The 19,559-nt window shown below is 34.3% G+C and overlaps 1 protein-coding gene across 3 annotated transcripts in view; it reads right to left on the minus strand.

Annotated features, from left to right (window-relative positions):
* Nucleotides 1-19,559, minus strand: part of KIAA0825 (KIAA0825 ortholog) — a 161,897-nt gene that overhangs the window by 132,494 nt on the left and 9,844 nt on the right. For all 3 annotated transcript variants that reach the window (XM_034440675.3, XM_034440674.3, XM_034440676.3), the window contains exon 5: nt 6,067-6,231. In XM_034440675.3, coding sequence (XP_034296566.2) covers nt 6,067-6,231 — 165 coding nt within the window. The remainder of the gene's footprint in view (nt 1-6,066; nt 6,232-19,559) is intronic.

The raw sequence follows: 19,559 nt of genomic DNA on the forward strand, positions 1-19,559 counted from the left end.
AATTTAAAAGAAATGATTCTATTGCCCTGACAGGGATTGTAATTATATATTTAATCTTCCAGTCACTGTATTTATCATTATTTGGCATTGAACTCAAAATTTCTTCCACAATAAAAAATTATGAGTATGATATTTTAGAAATAAGAAAGACAATAAGCATCCAGAAAGCATAAGAATTTATAATGTGATCACTTGCTTGTAAACCTATATTCTTTCCTATGGTTTGGTTATGTAGAAAAATTCTAGCAAGCCTATTAAACAATGTCTGATTGCTGTGTTCTGAGTAAATGTTTTATTCCTCTATTACCATGTTTCCTAAAAAAATAATATTTATGATTTGCTACAGTATTCTTTTTAGAATCCAGACAGAATCTAAATGTTAAACTGGCTTCAGCTAAAGCAATTGATACATCTAAGTGCATTATTTTTGACAAGTGATTTATGTACAGTAACAGATTTCTTCTTAATCTACAAAGGAAAGACTATTGCAAATCTTTCTAGCTTCCTGAAGCAAAGCTTGAAAACTCGTCTTGAGAAGTTTGCCCAGGGTGGTTTCAAAGAGCTCCACTGGAAAAAGCTATTCTTGGAGCTCATTATCAGATCTGTCTGTTCACCTTTCTCAAACAAATGGGGAAAAAAGATGAGAGGAAGATGAAAAGTATGTTAGATGTTTTTGAAAATCTTAACAAGAGATCTCTGAAATATCAGAGGCATGAGAAAGCCTACTAGAAGGGAGGAAAACATTATTTGGTCAAATATTCCTCATTTTTAATACAGATGTTCTGCTTTACAGTATTCTTGATCTCTACTAAATGTTCTAAGTACCTTCAAAGGATCTTATCTCCAATTATAAAGATTGTACTAGGTACAGTAAAATATTCCAATAATTTAGTTGCAATGTAAATTTAGGAGAACAATAGATCAGCAAATAAAAGAAGCATTCGTTTCACTGGTGACCAAAACTGATTTACCAGTCATATTTTCTTCCATTATCTGCAAGTTCTAGGAAAGCAGGAAATCAAGACACCCTTCCTTTCTTAGAAATACCTCCCAAATCTTTGCCCAAACAACAAATATAAAATTTTGAGTGACGCTGCTTTTAAGATGAATTATTTTCACTTTGTTAATTCAATCAACTAGCTTAACATTTGAGAAACTTTATTATTTTCTGAGTTTCATTGATTCATATAATCAAGCATATTCATGTTTACATAACATCATATTTTTCAGATTAATTTTGATCTCGCGAAGTTGGAAGGTCTGAACTATTTTTTCTACCGTAGTCCCACAGACTACTTTTGTTGCCCTGTACGCGGTGGCGGCGAACGGAGCTAGAAAGCAGGTTAATGAAGTGATGTGGCTACGCTAGGGTGGGGTGGGGCGTGAGGGTTTGGTATGGGTGGCCTGGCTGAAGGGCCCTCAGGTAAGCTGCTGCGGCAACTCCGCACCCACTGCCTTGCTTCATCCTCCCACCCTCCCACCACCTCATTTCATTTTTCTTCATTCTTTGCCACTTCTCCTTGCTTGCCGCCATAACGGAGCAGGAGGCTGAGTGACATACCAGTGCAGCAGCCACAAAATGAAGTGGTTGGGGGATGGAGGATGAAGCAAGGTGGGGGGTATAGAGCTGCCCCTACACCCCACAGCCAGGCCATCAACATCCTGACAATTGCTTCATCTTGCAGCAGCTCCAGAAGCCCCTTCCAGGACCCCACGTGCATAGCTCAGCCTCCTGAGCTGAGCAAGGAGAAGCAGGCCGATGACCATGTGGGGTCCTGAATGGGGTTTCTGGAGTCACCATCACAAGGCCAGGCAGTTGTCAGGATGTTGATGGCCTGGCTGCGGGGGCCTCAGGTAAGCCTAGTACAACTAGGTGGGTGGGGCTTAACTAGGCTTTATTTTGGGCGTAGGGCTTATTTTAGGCACAGGTGTAAAATCAAGCTAGGGCTTATTTTCGGGGTAGGTTGTATTTTCTGAGAAACACTCTGTGTGTGTGTGTGTGTGTGTGTGTGTGTGTGTGTGTGTGTGTGTGTCTGTCTGTCTGTCTGTCTATCTATCTATCTATCTCAGGGTAACAAACAAGCCAATAATCCTTTTTCCTACTTTTACAACAACAACCCTATGAGGTGTGTTGGGCAGAGAGAGAATAGCTGACCCAGTCACCTCCAGTTTTTTCACACAAGACAGATTAGAACTCAAAGTCTCCTGATTTCTAGGCCAACAGCATAACCACTTTAACCTTTCTGTTGTGAAAGTTGTTCATGTTTTTATTAGTTTCATATTTGATATTTCACATGAATGTGAAATATCCTGTAGCCTGTAGTTCTTGAACTACTCTAGAAATATAACATAAATATACAGAAGTCAAACAGTTTGAAATAATTTTCTGAATGTTATTCTCCTAAACTAAACAGAACTGAAATAGACATTTTAAATTATAGAAAGTTACCAAATAAATTTAATTTTTATTAAGCTAAAATATGATTTCATATATATTTTCATAATTTTTTTTTTGCATACCATATGTCTTATAACGGTATCATTTGTTGTTGGCATTACCGTCAGAGAGCATTAGTGGCTTGAGCTGTAACTTTTATTTTCATCTATCTAAATTGACTTTCACAGCTTTCCACTGTGCAAGCTGTCAAAGAACTTGTCCTAATGGTAGCTCCAAACAGTGTACGCTAAGTGTCTCTCTTTTCTTCAAAGTTCTCTCTCTTTCTTTCTGGTTCATAAGTAACTTCTTACCAAAAGAGAATCTGCAGAAGAGGTTATATCGAAGTTATAACACTATGGAAACATATGAAGAGAAGCCCAGGTGGTCACCTTGTAGATTTCCAACATGGAAGCCTTCGACCTCTCCGCCCAAACAGCAGCTACAGTTCTAGTGTAATGAGCTTTACAAACCCTGGGAGCCACTTTAGCCTTAACTATGTACACCTCCCTAATACAGTTCCATAATCATCCAGCTAAGGAAATCTTGAAAGTTATCTGACCCCTCTTAAGACCTCTAAGACTACAAACAATCTGCCAGAAGATCTGACATCTTTGATTTTTTTTTAAATAAACCCTAAGTGTTCTTCTTACATCCAATTTATGCAGCCATTGCTCTTTGTCATCACTTGATCTCGAGAAAAATGATGGCCAAGGAAACTTCTCGTATAGCTAAAAACCAGACATTACTTTAGCAAAACTAAAATAAAAGATAAGGAACTTTTAAAAGAACATTTTAGGTTTTTAAATGAAATTTTACAAACATTTTGTACACCAAACCAAAAATACTAACATAATAATCCAAACAGAGAACAGTTAAACAATACCAGTTTCTTTTTATTTTTTTATAAATTAACTCGCAGTACAAAGCAAAATGAAGTACAGTGAGGCAATTCCATAAAGATGACAGATACGAATGTTCCCTGAACATTCTTCCTTAACCCAATGATCCTTATTACCAATAGGAAGACAAAGCTCTGTGTATCTTACTATCTGTCTGTTGACTGATACCTATAAAAATAGCCTGCTACTTTTCAGTTCTGGCAAATGGCATTACCCCGTCACCAATACTGGTGTAAAATTTATCTGGCAATCCAATTTATTTCAATACTAATGTCATGGAAGTTTTGGCCAAAGAAAAGAGCACAACACTGAAGAGATATTGCCAGACTTTATTTAATGATCATCGGGTACCTGCTTTCCAAAAAAGAGGGACCTTGAACAGTAGAAAGACAGTGATTCTTATATACTTTGGGACTGAGAGATGGGAATTCTAAAGAATCTGATTCATGAACATGGTTTGAGCAATGAGATAAGTATTTAAACAGAAAGAAAAAGAATTCTTTTATTGTAAAGCAAAACCATGACAAGACACCCTAGCTAAGGATTCCAGTGTTGATAGAATATTAAAATAAGCAAACATGTACTTGATTAGAATGGCATACTTGCATTTCTCATCTAATAAACAAAGCTTCCTCATTGAGATTGCTTCCTAGATGAACTTTTAGGTGAGATCTTTTGCACTGTTTTCCTTCTAATAGGCTTAAAAGCTTATTTTGGCTGCAGAAATAGGTTATTTTGGGTTATGAATTAGCCTAGAACTGGTCAGGGAAAAGGGATGGCAGAGGAAATAGGAAAATGGTTTGCAAAAGGGGGGGGGGCAGAGAGAGAAAGGAGGAAGAAGAGAGAACAGTTTGAAGTTTCTTTTATTAATTTTTTATCACAACTAATTTAAGAGGAAGAAAATTTAACTTTAACTCAAGTCAGCAAAAAATCAGCTCAGTAGCATAATTGCCATATAGATCTCCTTATCATCTATTTCTATTTTAATCAGTATTTAATTAACTCATTTAAAACAACCCATTGTGTTACTATCTTTTAATAAACATACATAGAAATGTCATGGTATAATCAAAATAGTCACTATTGTACCACCAATTTATATTCCCATTTGTCCTCTATCAAAATTTTATTTCAATTTCCTATGGACTGATAATTTCTAAAACCTGTTTTCAACTCATGTTTCTCTGAATAATCAATGTTGTATATCAGGTAATTTTTCATTTATCTATCTATTAAGGATTTTAATTACATTTAAGGATCCTATTTAAGTGAAAGAAAGAATAGAAAGAAAGAAAGAGTACAAGGTCCAAAGACCAAAGTAGAACATAAAAAGAAAAATATATAATAAGAAAGAGAAAAAAATATGTAAAGAAGTGACTTCCAACTTTTATCACAAGCATAAATAATTTTTGCAACTCTTCACCCTCTTTTATTTACACAACCAATGATTACTTCATGCCATATCCCACTTCTTATCTACAGATAAATCCATAAAGCATCATCTTTTCAACTCTCTTGCAAAGAGAAAGTCCATTAAGGATTACTAGAAATAACAACATATATCGTTTTAATCTTGATCAAATAAACCAACTTTATATTCCTTCATTTACTTCTTACAATCTTAATCTGTATGTAACCGATTCAAGTAATGTCATAGAACATCTTTTTCCATGTCATTCTCATGGCCTGTCATTTGTAGATCTGCTTTTAATGCCATCTTTGTATGGTCAAATAAAATTTGTTCCTCATCTGCCATTTCTTCTATAACATTTTTGGGACTGTCCATAGAAACAAACATTGCTATTCATATTGTTGATATTGATTTCTGAATTCTTAAAAATGTTAATATTTTCAGTGTTATGTTTTGTGTCATTTCATAGGATCCACTTAATTAACTGTCAATAAATAGCAAAAAACTAGAGAAGACTTTGATGAAAATTATAAATGAATTAAGGATCCAGATACATTTGGAATAAGATTTTAGAATTTAATTATAAAGGATCATTTATAATTGATTCCAAAATTTTATTCTAAATTTTATTGGATCCTTAATTCATTTATACTTTTCTAGGATCAAAGTCTTATTTAGCTTTTTGCTATTTATGTCATTTTAAAAAAATTAAAGGTTATGATTAAAATTTTATTTCATTAAGGACTGAAGGCAAACTAATCCATTTGTCAATCCAATGGACTCTAATAGCTTAAAAGTAGTTGACAAGCAATTTGTAAACATGATTAGAAAGAGAAGTTTGCAAATTTAATATCCTTTAAAAAGCATAGTTGTCAACAACATGGCTATTCTCATTGTCTCCTGGTGCTGGAAACCCACCAGGGACAACTGCCTTACAATCTTGCAAGGAGCAGTTGTTCAGAGCACATATGAGTGGTCACATGGCTTTCCTTATCCAGTAAAGTTCTGAAGAGCCAGTCTACTCACTGACTCTTCGCTGCAGTTGTTGGCTCTGCTTTTTGCATAGCCATCTTCAGTTTGCTATTTTTCCCTCCGGAAGTCCATATCAGATATTTTTTTCACAATGGATCACATGACATTTTATTTATTTATACAATTTTTATGACTGTCTATCTCATATGTTTTTATGCAGCATAATTTTATCCAATTAGAAAGGAAAATTAACCATCAAGAACAAAATATTTCAAAGGACTGTATTGAAATTATACAAATCAATTATTTGAAGAAAACAGTATATGGAAAATATAACCATACTTTACCTTGAATACTTTTGTTCTCAGACATACATACTAACAGTAATCCTGAAGATAGCTCTTCAATATTTTCTTCCATCAACAAAAATGATTTTATAAGCTGGGAAAGGCATTTGAGTTGATGTAATGTTAAACACTGGTTCATTCCTTTTCTGGAATGTTCCTCTGCAACTATAAATAAGGAGAAAGAAAATCAGATTCATGTGTCACATTTGCTTCCTAGATGAACTTTTAGGTGGTATATTTTTCATTGTTTTCCTTCTGATGGGATTAAAAGGCTACTCTGGCTGTGGAAATGCAGTCATTTTGGGTTATGTGACAACTATATCATTAAATTGTATATGTTGCAATTAACTTCTGATTATTTCTAAAAATGACAGATAGAATATGTGCATGTTTTATGTATATATGAATAAAACAGAAAGCTGTTCTGATATTTGTGAAAAAAATGTTTAGTTTCTTATGTAGGAATGTTGAGAAATTAGAGCTATTTCTCAGGTTCATGTCAATAAAGTCTAAGAAGGATATAGCTCATTCACAATATTTTAAGGGATTATCTAAATTTAATAGTATGTTAAAATATAATTTAATATAAAATATTATATTTTATTATAATATAAATTGTATTATAATATATTAAATTATAAAATATAATTTAAAAATATAAGATGCTCTAATTTAGTAAAAAAGACAAAATCAACAGATGATGAAGAGAACTCTTTTGGATAATATTTGGTAAAAAATGCCTGTTGTTGCATTTCCACAAATAATAATTTACAACCAGCAGGGTCTATTTAAAACTCAGGTGAGGGACTGAACCAGTAGTATCTTGTTTGAGAACACCTGATTGTATCATCTGACATCCTTTCAGTAGTGATGATAATAATGGCAATCATAAGCCATTACTAAGCGTTCTTGAATATCTCTTATGAAAATACATTCTATAAGAATTCAGTCTTGCAAATTTTTCAGTTGCAAAATATAGTGGCTTGCCTCCTTATCAGACAGATAATTTGAGGACATTCAAACTCTGATTTTCTCATATATTGGATGCCAGGTTTTGGTCACAGTTGAATACAGTATGTTAGTATTTTTAAATTGTGTATCCTGACTTCAGTAAGAACAGAGAAAATAATGTCAAAAACAATTTTAAATGCCAAAAATATTAACAGCATTCAGCAACATAATATAAAGTAGTAAAAATGAAGACTTCAAACTGAAATTTTTATTCTTCTAATGCAGGGGTGTCAAACTGGTGGCCCGTAGGCCGGATGCGTCATGCACAGGCCACGCCCACCCGTTCCGCAAATGGGAAAATATTGCGAAATGTCACATGACAGCAACATGATGCAGCACGTTTGACACTTGTGCTCTAATGCCTTGCAAAACAAAAATCAAAATTATGAAAGGAGATACACTTATCTTTATTTTCGTGTGGTGTTAAGGTCAATTTATTCTCTGGAATCTCTGTATATTTAATTTTTGGTCTTATCCTTATCCAAATGACTATTTCCTGCCTCTTTGAAAATGATACTATATATAGATTGACTATTCTTCTTTTTAAGGGACTCAGTGGGTAAGACGCTGAGCTTGTTGATCGAAAGGTCGGCAGTTCAGGGGTTCGAATCCTAGTGCCGCGTAATGGAGTGAGCTCCCATTACTTGTCCCAGCTTCTGCCAACCTAGCAATTCGAAAGCACATAAAAAATGCAAGTAGAAAAATAGGGACCACCTTTGGTGGGAAGGTAACTGTTCTGTGCGCCTTTGTCGTTTAGCCATGCCGGCCACATGACCACGGAGACGTCTTCAGACAGCGCTGGCTCTATGGCTTTGAAATGGAGATGAGCACCGCCCCCTAGAGTCGGGAGTGACTAGCACATATGTGTGAGGGGAACCTTTACCTTTATTCTTCTTTTATATTTATATGAATCTGTTCTTGATTCTGTCTTGATATGACTTGACTCTTTCAGCCCTGTTTAAGCCTTTGGCCTTACAGCCCTGTTTAAGCCTGTGGTCTGACTAATTGCAATTTTATGTCTTAGTCACTTGTAAGCTGTCAATGACATTATTTCAGTATTGAACATCTATGTACAGTAAATGTCTTTCTTTATAGGTACTCTGAGACTAGAGAGATAAAGCTTTTAATATGATATGTCTCAAACAGAAGATTTCATAATTCCATCCTCCCTCAACTCCCAGGAGGGAAATATATCAGTAGATACTCCTATAGTTGTTACACATTCATTACACACCGGGAGGCAGTGTGCTACTGGTTTAATCTTTATTGGAACTTCTCTGTCACACACAACCATAGTAACTAATTAAAAATTATGTGGTTCAATCCATCTACTTAGAATTGAACCAATGGACCATATATCCTGCTCCTTGCCAACCTAAAAAGTCACTGTGACTTATAAAGGTAAACGCACTGTATATAGCACAAGAGCCTATGAGTTTGATTCCCAGCAGAAAATGTATAATTTGTAACAGTGTAATATTTTTTATTATACTTTTTATTGTGTTCTAAAACTGTTTATCCCCATGAATAAATATTGGGGGGGAAATGGAACTCCTAATAGCAGAAATAACAATTAATTGTTGCCTAGTCTGTGGAATGTGTTAGAAAAACAGGAGATTGGGAAATAGAATTTGGCCTACAAACATTACAGCAGTGAAAATTATAGTGAAAAGCTGTAACTTGGCCATTGTAATGAAAGGAGGGTATACCAGCCATTGACATGATTGATTGTAAATGCCCTCTTCCCTCTGGCAGAGCACCTGGACACTTCAGTTTACAGGGGAGCTAAGTGAATGAAGCAGATAAGTAGATTGTTGAGTGCAAATGGAAGAACCCTTTGTGAGAAACTGGCTTGAACATAAAAACGGGAGTCTTCCATCCTTTTCTTATTCCTGGTTCTCCATTGCACTTGGCAGGAACAATTTTCTGTACTGTATAGTAATTCTTCCATAAAATGCTAGAGAAGGAAAGCTAGAAAAGATAGAGACTTTTTATTATCAATTTGCCTAATTCTTTGAAGATTAATTTGATCAGATTTGCCTTGATTTGGACTCTACTGCTGGGAAAGGACAGAGTGAAGTAACCTTGATGTCTTGTCTAACTCAGATGGATTCTTTTCAGTATATACATCTCACAAAGTGGACAGCGTGCATTATGATTAAGGCCACTATTTGCCTTCTAAAATCTTTAAATATAATTCAAATTTCTAAAATCTCCATTATATTTATTGTTGTGTCTTGCATTTATCACTTTTTAATCTACTCATATCAAACAGCTACCTTTATAATTAATCCCCATTTTTTCTGAAACACTGTATTCATTTTATATATATTAATCATATTTGCCTATCATTCATTTTAAGCTAAAAATACTTTTAATGAAAGAGTAGGTAAAGAATTAAAATTATTTTGTTATATACATAAATAACTTAAACTAGATTTAACAACCTATGTATTGCTGCCTAATAATTTATGCAATTTAATATTTTGGAATGCTATAGTACTGTTCCAAGCTAAACTGCTAGGAATAATGGTAACAGTCTTCCATATATAACTTGATGTAGTGGTTTAAAAATGCACATCAATTTTAATAATTAGAATTTAAAAGCTAGCATCTTTATAAGGCAACAGGGTTTCGAATCACAAAATGATTGGACTGTACAGTCCATCCATAAAACTACAAAGTGTTTTCAAGCGAATCTCTCTGACTTTGTTAATCTAATGCAAATATTGTTCACAGATTGCATCTGTTATATAATATGAAAAAGAAAGAAGACCCAGTAATAGGTATTGATCTTGGTATTTGTGGGCAGTGATTTAAGTGCTATTTACCAAACAGAACAGATGCAGATGCTGACGAATAGGTAAACAATTGTTGCATGGCTTACTGCCAGATTCCAAACCAATATATTAAACTCCAAGTGAAGCACATTTCCCCTATGGATTGCACTTATTGCCACTTCATTTCCTACTCGCACTGTCTCTCTATTGCTGTGCCTGGCAGTAAGCTATTTTCAGTTCTTTCATGACCCCTGAGGCCTAGTGCTACCTCACACAGCCATTAGCGAAGGGAATTGCATGTGTGTGACACGGTCTGAAACCAATTATTTGATATTTTCTTCAGAATGATGCCCAGGTCTGTTGGGAATGAGCAATCATGAAATAATTTACCTCCTGATTTAATTTTTTCCTTCACAAATTAGTTGTCGTCTGAGCTTGCTATACACAGCTGCCCAGAACATATCTCTGTCTTATCAAGATTATACTTGAAATGATGTAAGAGAGAGGGGGATGAATAAAGCAGACTAGGAGATTCTGCTTTAAACAGGCATTGACAAGTTTATCAGATATACTAATCATAAGTGTTCTCTGCTGATTGAAAGAGATGGAATCATAAAAAATGTTAAGGTGCTAAAAGAAACAACGTTGATATAAATCATTATCATAGTATTTAAGCTTTAAAATACTGCTGCTTTTCAGTTCTTTTTTAAACTACTGAAACCTATTAATATTAAAAATGTGTTTTAGAGGACAAAAAAATAGAGATTAAGATGAGCAGAAAATCCATTCTGAGCTATTTAGATTTAATTCTTCTCAAAATGAAAAACTGTATTATCCTCCTACCAGTAAGTAGGTCTTTATGTCTATAATAGTTCTATATCGCATGAAAAATATTTTCAACCTCTGCAAAAAAATTCAGAAAATTCAGAACATTGTTATATGGAAAATCCCCACAATGAGATTATATAATCACATTGAAAAGGATTTTTAGGAGAGCATTCACAAACCATGTTCCATAAAGTCAATTCAACAGAGTGAAAGTATGGGCTGGGATCCAAAAAGCAGTACAATTAGTTCCACATACACTAGAGAGCTTTGAGCATGTGTTTCTTGAATAGCAGCTGCCATGCCACATGGTAAATCAGTTTTGAAGCACATGGACTTCAAAAAGCAGGTTCTTATGTAATATAGGCTTTATATTCAAAGAAAATACAATCTCACTGGACATGCCTTTCTTTATGGGAAGAAATGTAAACTATCCAGTCATTTAGAATACTTCAATGTAATAAAGAAACCATATTATAATTTAAAACAAAATATTTGGCATAAAGCATCTGTGATATTATGGGGCACTTTCTGTATAACTGGGATCCATAAAACTCAATTTTCTAAATGCAAAGATTGATTTGAGAGTTGATGCTGGTGTCATTAATATCAATGTTAGATATACTGCCATCAATATCAGGTTTTTAGTACAAAACAATCAAATTATAGGAAATACAATCATACATTTTATGTTTGTCTTGTCTGACTCTTCTGTGGCAAAGAAAAATAAATTGTGAAAATTACTTCCAGAGCCATTTTAGAAAATAACATAGAGATAAGTGTTAAACTCACAATGTATTTTTAAGCATGCCATTCCTTAATAATAGATTAACAAAACGATTTTACTAAATTTTATTAGGACATTTTTAAATACTTCAGTTAAATCATTGAATGGAACATGTTAGTGAATATGAAAGGAAAGTATTTCATTTTTTCCACCAACAACATCCTCCATTATTTCCAACAATATATCTGATTATAAAAATTAATTAACTATAAATCCTAAAGCTATACTACATCCTAGCTTCTTTTGTGACAGAACTTCAATACCAAAATTTATATTTAATATTTACCACTTACTTATAGGTCAAAATATATGAATCGCAAACTAAATTCTTTACTGATAAAATCTACACCCATAAAAGAAAAATTACATTCTAAATTAAAGAAATATATATTGGCCATTGTATCTTGCTTCTAAAGCTTGTTTTGAAACATGTCAGCAGTAAACTATATATTGTACTAAAATGTTTATATTATTCAAGTCTATTCAAATGTATACACTGGGGTACGTTTTCAGAAATACATGTTTATTGTGAGAGTAGGCTCACAAAAACATTAAGAAAACTGAGAAAAATGTAACTATAGAAATGGATCTGTTAGAAAGTATACATAAAAGTGCATCTAAATATTCTAACTATTTTTTATTAATTTGCAAACTATTGCTAAAATGAGGTGGAAGGTACAAAATATAAGAAACACAAATCAAAATACAATAATTTGTTTAAACGCAAGTATGCTTGTCAGGAACATGTTTAAAAGGACCATAGTTATTTTCAATTATGAGACTGAACAATATTATGAAAACTTTCTAAACCCTGATTATACTAGATTTCCAAATCTGTAGACAGTTTTTATCCCAATGATTGACATCTGGTAAACATACTGCAATATAAAAAGGGACTCTCTGCATTGTAGTAATATTTCAAAATAAGACATATTCAAAATAAATTCACAAATCCATGCCTGTCTGCCTCCCCTCAGTTCAGATTTTTGAAAAGCTCATAAAGCTGATCATTTGTATAAAGGCCCAGGTACATACAGTATTAACTTACCTAGCAAAATATACAGTGGATGGGAATTGGGGTTTAGGAAGAAAAAATGGATCAAAGATCCTTTGTTAGCAAAAAAAAAAAAAAAAGGAATAAATTATTCTGCAGTAAAAGACAAACAGAAAATTCACATCTGGGTCAGTATGACAATAGTTAACTGAAGCTGAGAATTGATCCCTCAAACCCATTGTTTTAAAATTTAATCTGAACTATCAGAAAGTAATATTCAAATTTTAAACATGTCTCTCTCACAGATGCCAATTTAATGTGCACCATTTTTAATGAGGTTATTTCTCAAAAAAGAAAAAAAATATCTAAAGCTAACCAAACTTTATATTACTGAAAGCATGCACAATGCCACACAGCTTAATAGTATCTCAGCAAGGAGCACTTAATTAAGTTCTGCTCAGGAGACAGTTGATATGTGTTGAAAAGAGTCTAATAAAGAGGCATGTAACATTTTTTTTCTCAAACAATAGTGTAAGTGCCTTAGGAAGCTCTTCAAGAGACCTTTTAGAAATCCTTCTTCTTTTAAGTCTCATAGGCATGTATGGTTTCCTTTACACACTACAGTATGATTTTAAGAAAATGTAACTTAATTCTCTCTTAACTTCTTTGTCACACTCTTTTTTTTTATTAAAGAAAGTACTTTAATACATAAATCTCATATTGAGTCCAGACCGCTCAAGAGAAATCAGACCAAAAATTAAATCATTTTTATCTTTTATGCTTGGGAGGAAAATGCAATAATTAGGGGGCATGGTGAGTTACCCTTTTTTTTCTAACCATAGGAAGAACACCCAGGTGTGCAAAGGAGGCTTTGAGATGGAAACAGTGTTTCTAACTGGAAATATTTAGATAAAATGACCAAATTCTTTTTTGTTTGGAAAATATTCCTAGCAAATTAAATTTAACATTTAACAAAATATTATTGCACAATATATGTGGAAAAAATAAAATTATAATACAATTCTTTTAAACATAAGATATATTATAAATTATGTATAACTTTTTTTTTAATGAAGTAACCCTGTCCAAGAATACTGATGTCCTATGTACAGTAATAAGATTCCCTTTTCATATAATGGCGTTAATAAGCGATTTGAATAGTAAGATATTCATAGCATCACTTTCAAAATTCTTTTAGAAAAAATAGTTTGAAAACATTTTATCTTCTAAGCTGAAAAGAAGCAAGCATTTCAGCATCGTATGAACATAATGAAACATTTTCTTCAGCTCAAACAATTGTTTATAAGAGTCTTTAAAATCTCCACTTCTCATTTTCAAAGCATATGTCAGTTTCTAAGGTGAGAAACTCCTTCACTTCTAATAAAGTAACAGAAACTTTCCATTGCCATAATGAAAGATTGGGCATTACACTTAACTTTTTCCCAAAGTTTAATCATGTCATCAAGAAAAATATTTCTAATCTTTTTAGTTTTTTAAGACCTTGAAGCTTTTGTTTCATTCTTTATTGCACCCATTTTATACTGCTTCCTATGCAAATACATCCGTATGCAGATTAGAAAATACAACATACAATAATGATGCAATATAAACCATAATGATTCAAAAGTTAACAAAAAAGTAACAACAGATCCACTCCCCTACCATCCATACATGAAAGGCCTGTACAGATTTTTAACAGGCACCTAAAGTATAATAGGTACCTCAGCAATTTCAGATGAAAAAGCCTTCCAGAATCAAGGTGCTGCAATAGAAAAGACCCACTTACTTATAAGTAACCACCAGATGGCATTGTGCAATTCTTAGCACATTCCCCTAATGATCTCAGTAATTAACCAGACTGCAATGGAGAAGAAAGTCAGTTATATAGTCTGTTCAAGTGTTTAGTTCTTATAAGCAGAACTGGATCTGGCTTGACAGCCAATTGATCACTGTAGTTGTTTCAAAGGAAGTTGGCTTCAGGATAGTTAAGTGTCCTGTTGGCAATCTAGATACCACATTCTGCCTCATTTGCATCTTCTGTACCAAGTAGAAAAGTACAAGTAGTTCCCATTGAAGACATTATACTTGCTCGTGTAACCTAACAGTGCATGAATAACTGTAGCTGTCATGCCCAGGAAAGGGCATAGTGATAATATGCATTCCTGGACATTGTAATCACTTAAAATTGCCAGGGGCAGTTACAGTTCAGGAAGCTCTCTCAAAATATGTAAATATTCTTTCTGCAAGAATGCAATAGTGTTTATAATATGCAACCTACTCACTCCCGTCTCCTATAACCCAGATAACCACCTGTCCTGCTCTTTGCCTTGTTGGGATTCATTTTCAGTTTACTGATCTTTATTCAGTCCATCACTGCATTTAGACATTGGGTCAGGACTTGTACAGCCTTTCTTGATTCAGGTGTTTTGGAAGAGTTATCAGCAATCTACAGTCAAAGGTATTGAAGGTCACTGAAAAAAAATCAAATAGCAGATCATGTTTAAGGTCCATCTTATCTTTATAAGCCATTCATTATTTTCCTGAATAATTGTGTGTTTTCAGATACTAGTATTAAAACACAACAAAAAGCAAAAGCAAAACAACAATTAAACCACAAGGAAAATTCCAACCAAATATTGATCATGGCAAACTTCCCCTTAAACTGCATGAAGGGGACTTGGCAAACAACAGTGATTTATCAACTACAGCTTATGATCACATTTGAGCCCAGAATTTATGTTACTAAATGAGAAATGTGTTTTGCCCTATTTTTCGACCTTTCTTGTCCCAGTTGTTAAGTGTAAGTGGTGTTAAATTAGTAACACGGTTGTTAAGTGAATCTGACTTCCCCATTAACTTTGCCGATCAGAAGGTTGCAAAAGGGGATCACATGACCCTAGGACATTGCAACTGTCACATATGTGAGTCAGTTGTCAAGCATCCGAATGTAAATCACGTGACCATGATGATGCTGCAACGGTCATAAGTCACTTTTTCCAGTGCTGTTGTTACTTTGAACGGTCACTAAATGAACTGTTGTAAGTCAAGGACTACCCGTATGCTTACATCACATCCTATAAAATGCAAGAACAGAAGCCAAAATGTTCAATACATTTTCCATGAGTATTGATTCCAAGTCATAACATTTTGGCAACAATTTTCTCTAGCAATAAATTAGTTCTCTTTCAATACTTTTATGTTAACAGTAAAAAGTAGGAGAACCAGTTTAAGTTATGTTGAGGTGAGGAAAAAAGTTTATCCTGAATAATAATAATAATTGCCATCCTCAGTGAGGCACTACCTTTTCATGATTGTCAGGCTTATGTGCTCTGAGGAAAATGAGACCTATGCCAGAGGGTTCCACCATGTTGGATAGATCTCATCAAAGGAGTCAGACAAAGACTGTCTCTCCCATAAAAAAATATGAGACGTAAACTACAGAAACACATTCCAACTTAGTCATCGTCTATAGAAGGTCAAAGGCTGTGTTAGGTGTTGGACTTCCTGGACATCAAATCAAAAATGGTCTACAGGACTCAGGAATCTTGGCTGAGCAATCAGGGCCAGAAGCTGGTTTACCCATCGCAAGTAAACAGAGATATATAAAAAGAAATAATGATCTGTTGTTACAGATCAAGCCCAACAAGAATCAACAGAACTGGAAGAATTGCAAAGGTCTACTCAGGGAAAAGAAAAGAAAGCCAGAAGTAATTCAGACTGTAGAGGCAAATCAGGGAGAGTTGGCAATAAAGGATGGCAGGACAGTTTTCATTGCAAAATCAGGCACCCTCTCCTCTGCCTTAGAAAGAACAAAACTCTCTAACTAAAGAAGTAGAAGAATTGAAACAAAGAATCATTAAGCATCTAAAACAGCACAAAAACAGAATAAGATTGCCTGCATTGAAGCTTGTTCCAGAGAAACACTTAGCACAAGGATTAAAAGATACCAATATGGAAGGCACGGTTGTTGGTCAATGTATAGTTTGGGAGAGGTTAATATTAAGGAGGAATCTTTCAAGGAGGCTCACTATCTCCTCTACTGTTTGTGATGGCACTGACTCCTCTGTCAACAATACTAATAAACTGAATAACTCAGGTCATAGCTATCAAAACTGAAAAACATCTGCCAAGCTATCTCACCTCCGTTACATGGATAATTTGAAGCTGTATGGAAAACCACCATCTGAAATAGAATTGCTGCTCCAGACTGTCTGTATATCCAGTCAAGATATTGCAATAGAAATGTGTCACGTTCATGATCAAATAAGAAAACCAGTGATGACTAAAAGAATCAAGATGTCTTAGGGAAATACCATCAAGACTCTGTATGAAGATGATCACTACAAATATTTGAGCATCCTTCAAGCTGACCACAACAAGCACACTGGAGTCAAGAAAAAGGTTAGAAGTTAATACATGAAGAGAGTGAAGAAAATCTTAAAATCTAAATTCAATGGTGGAAATACCACCAAGCAATCAATACCTGGGCAATTCCAGTCATAAGATACACAGCTGGAACAGTGAATTGGACTCAAGCAGAACTGAAGGCCCTGGATAGGAAGACCAGAAAAATAATGATATTAGATCATGCTCTTCATCCTTGCAGCGATGTTGATATTTAGCAAGGAAAATAGTGGGCATGGAATGTTGCAAGTAAATCAGACAATTAAAGAAGAAAATAGGGGAATGGAAGAATATCTGAAGGATAGTGAAGAATATATACTGAAGCTAGTACACCAGGAATGCTTACTGAGTGACCAAACTGGCCTACGAGAAACACCAAAGAAGAACAAAAAAGTGATATGGGAAGAGAAAGCATTGCATGGCTAGCACATTTTAAAAAATAGCAGGGAAAACAGATAATAACAAGATCTGACAATGGTTAAAAGCAAGAAACTTAAAGAAAGAGAGAAGGCGACAGAAGGACTAGTTCTAAGACTAGTGCTTAAGAAAGACTAAGCTTTAAGAACAAGTATACAAAACTGAATTGAGAAGCAAGACAGCAAGTGCCATCTATGCAAAGAAGCTGAAGACACAGTGGACCACCAGGTTAGCTGCTGCAAGAAGATCACACAGAATGATTACAAACTATAGTATGACAAAGTATTAATAAAGGTGCATAGGAATATCTGCAAGAAATACCATTTGTCTGCAAGCAAGAACTGATGGAACTACAAAATAGACAAAGTAATAGAAAATAAAACAGCTAAAGTGCTCTGAGACTTCAAACAGAGAAGGACCTGACACATGACTACTCATATTTAACAATTGTCAATAAGAAAGATAAAGAGGCCTCTATGGTGGATATTGTTAAATATTATATGGAGACAGCTAAATAGAAGAGAAAGCACTGAAGAAAATCACAAAATACAAAGACTTGCAAGTAAAAGTAGTATGACTATGGCAAAAGAAAGCAAAGGTGTACGATTAGATACAGAACCCTTGGGTGCAATCCCCAAATATCGAGCACCATTTGAACATCATCAGCATTAACAAAATCATCATTAGTCAACTGCTTTACTTGGAACAGTTTACATCCTGTGATGACACTGTTAACACTATCAAACAACATCTGCTTATCTCAGGTCTTTGGGAAAGATTTAATAGATGGATAAAAATGCCAAATCCAGTCTAAATATATGACTGACAGACGATGCAATCAACCATAGTATTTCCAACCTTTCGGGTGATTATCTATCATCACAGGGCTCTTCTGTTTCAATTCCTACATTTTATGCTTTCTTTTTTTTCCTCTTTATTCATCAGTTTACTCTGAACCAATCCGAAGATGCAATTCATTCATTATTCTAATGCTATTAAGCATAATATGCTAAATATGCTAAAAGGTGCTTAAGGTGATTCAAATTATTGTTAAGTTTGGATAACTTTAAGTTATGATTTTTATATCCTATTTTCATTTTCTGCTATATTCTTCCTAACTGCTAAATTCATCTGTGATCATTATCATATATGCTTAATGGTTTTTATTGATTCTTTATTGAAATAGAGAAGGGGGAAATAATTGATATTCCTCTGATGGTTCTAGTATTGTTTCTGCAGAATGAGACCATAATGTACTCTGCCAGTAGTTTATTATATTAAGATGTACGTTTTGGCTGTGTCCCTAAATATACCGTATTTTTCAGAGTATAAGTTGCACCAGAGTACAAGATGCACCTTAGTTTTTGGGGAGAAAAATAAGAAAAAAGCTGATTGGTGGGTGGATCGGCCTCCCAGAATACCCCCAATCAGCTGTTCCCAGAGGTGAATTTTAGCAACAGGTTCATTGATTGTGAGCTCTGTGCCTTGCTTTTTTTTCAGCCTCTGAAACTTCTGAAACTCTGTTTCCGAAAAAACTTTTTTTTCTGCCTCTGAAAGCCTCCAAAACAGAGCTCCAGAAAAAAAGGCTTTTTTTCTGAAGCTCTGTTTGGAAGCTTTTTTTCTGAAGCTTCTTTCAGAGGCTTTTATTCTGAAGAACTATCTGTACTCTGTTCAATCTCCTTTCTTTAGTGTTGGTATATAGATTAACCTCTTCCGATCTGTTGGTTATTGTGTCATTCTCCAGATTTGTTAGCATAGTTTGGTTAGAACCTTTACTGATTCTTTTGTTGCTTGCCATATTATTTTAGATAAAAGCCTTTCAGAGACTTTTTTTCTGAAGCTTCTTTCAGAGGCTTCTTTCAGCCTCTGAAATCTCCGTTTGCGAGGCTGGGCGAGGCAACATTCCGAGTATAAGACCCACCCAGATTTTCACCCTTTTTTGGGGGGGGGAAAGGTGCGTCATATACTCCGAAAAATCTGGTAGATTATGTTCAGATCAAGCGATTATAGATTGTTCATTAATTATTATAAATCCATGCTCATAGGTAGGTACCATTTATAAGAATGTACCTTATAAGAATGTACCTTATATCACCCCATTGATTCAAAGAAACAGCTCAAGGATACACATATATGCAAACGTCTAGTCACTTAAAATCTCACCCTACCCCAAATAAATCATATTAAAGTGCTCATAAGGGACGCGGTGGTTCAATGGCTAAAACGCTGAGCTTGTCGATTGAAAGGTCGGCAGTTCAGCAGTTCGAATCCCTAG

The sequence above is a fragment of the Pantherophis guttatus genome, chromosome 2 (assembly GCF_059756535.1).
Source record: "Pantherophis guttatus breed Tessera chromosome 2, ASM5975653v1, whole genome shotgun sequence".
Classification (NCBI taxonomy): Eukaryota; Metazoa; Chordata; class Lepidosauria; order Squamata; family Colubridae; genus Pantherophis; species Pantherophis guttatus.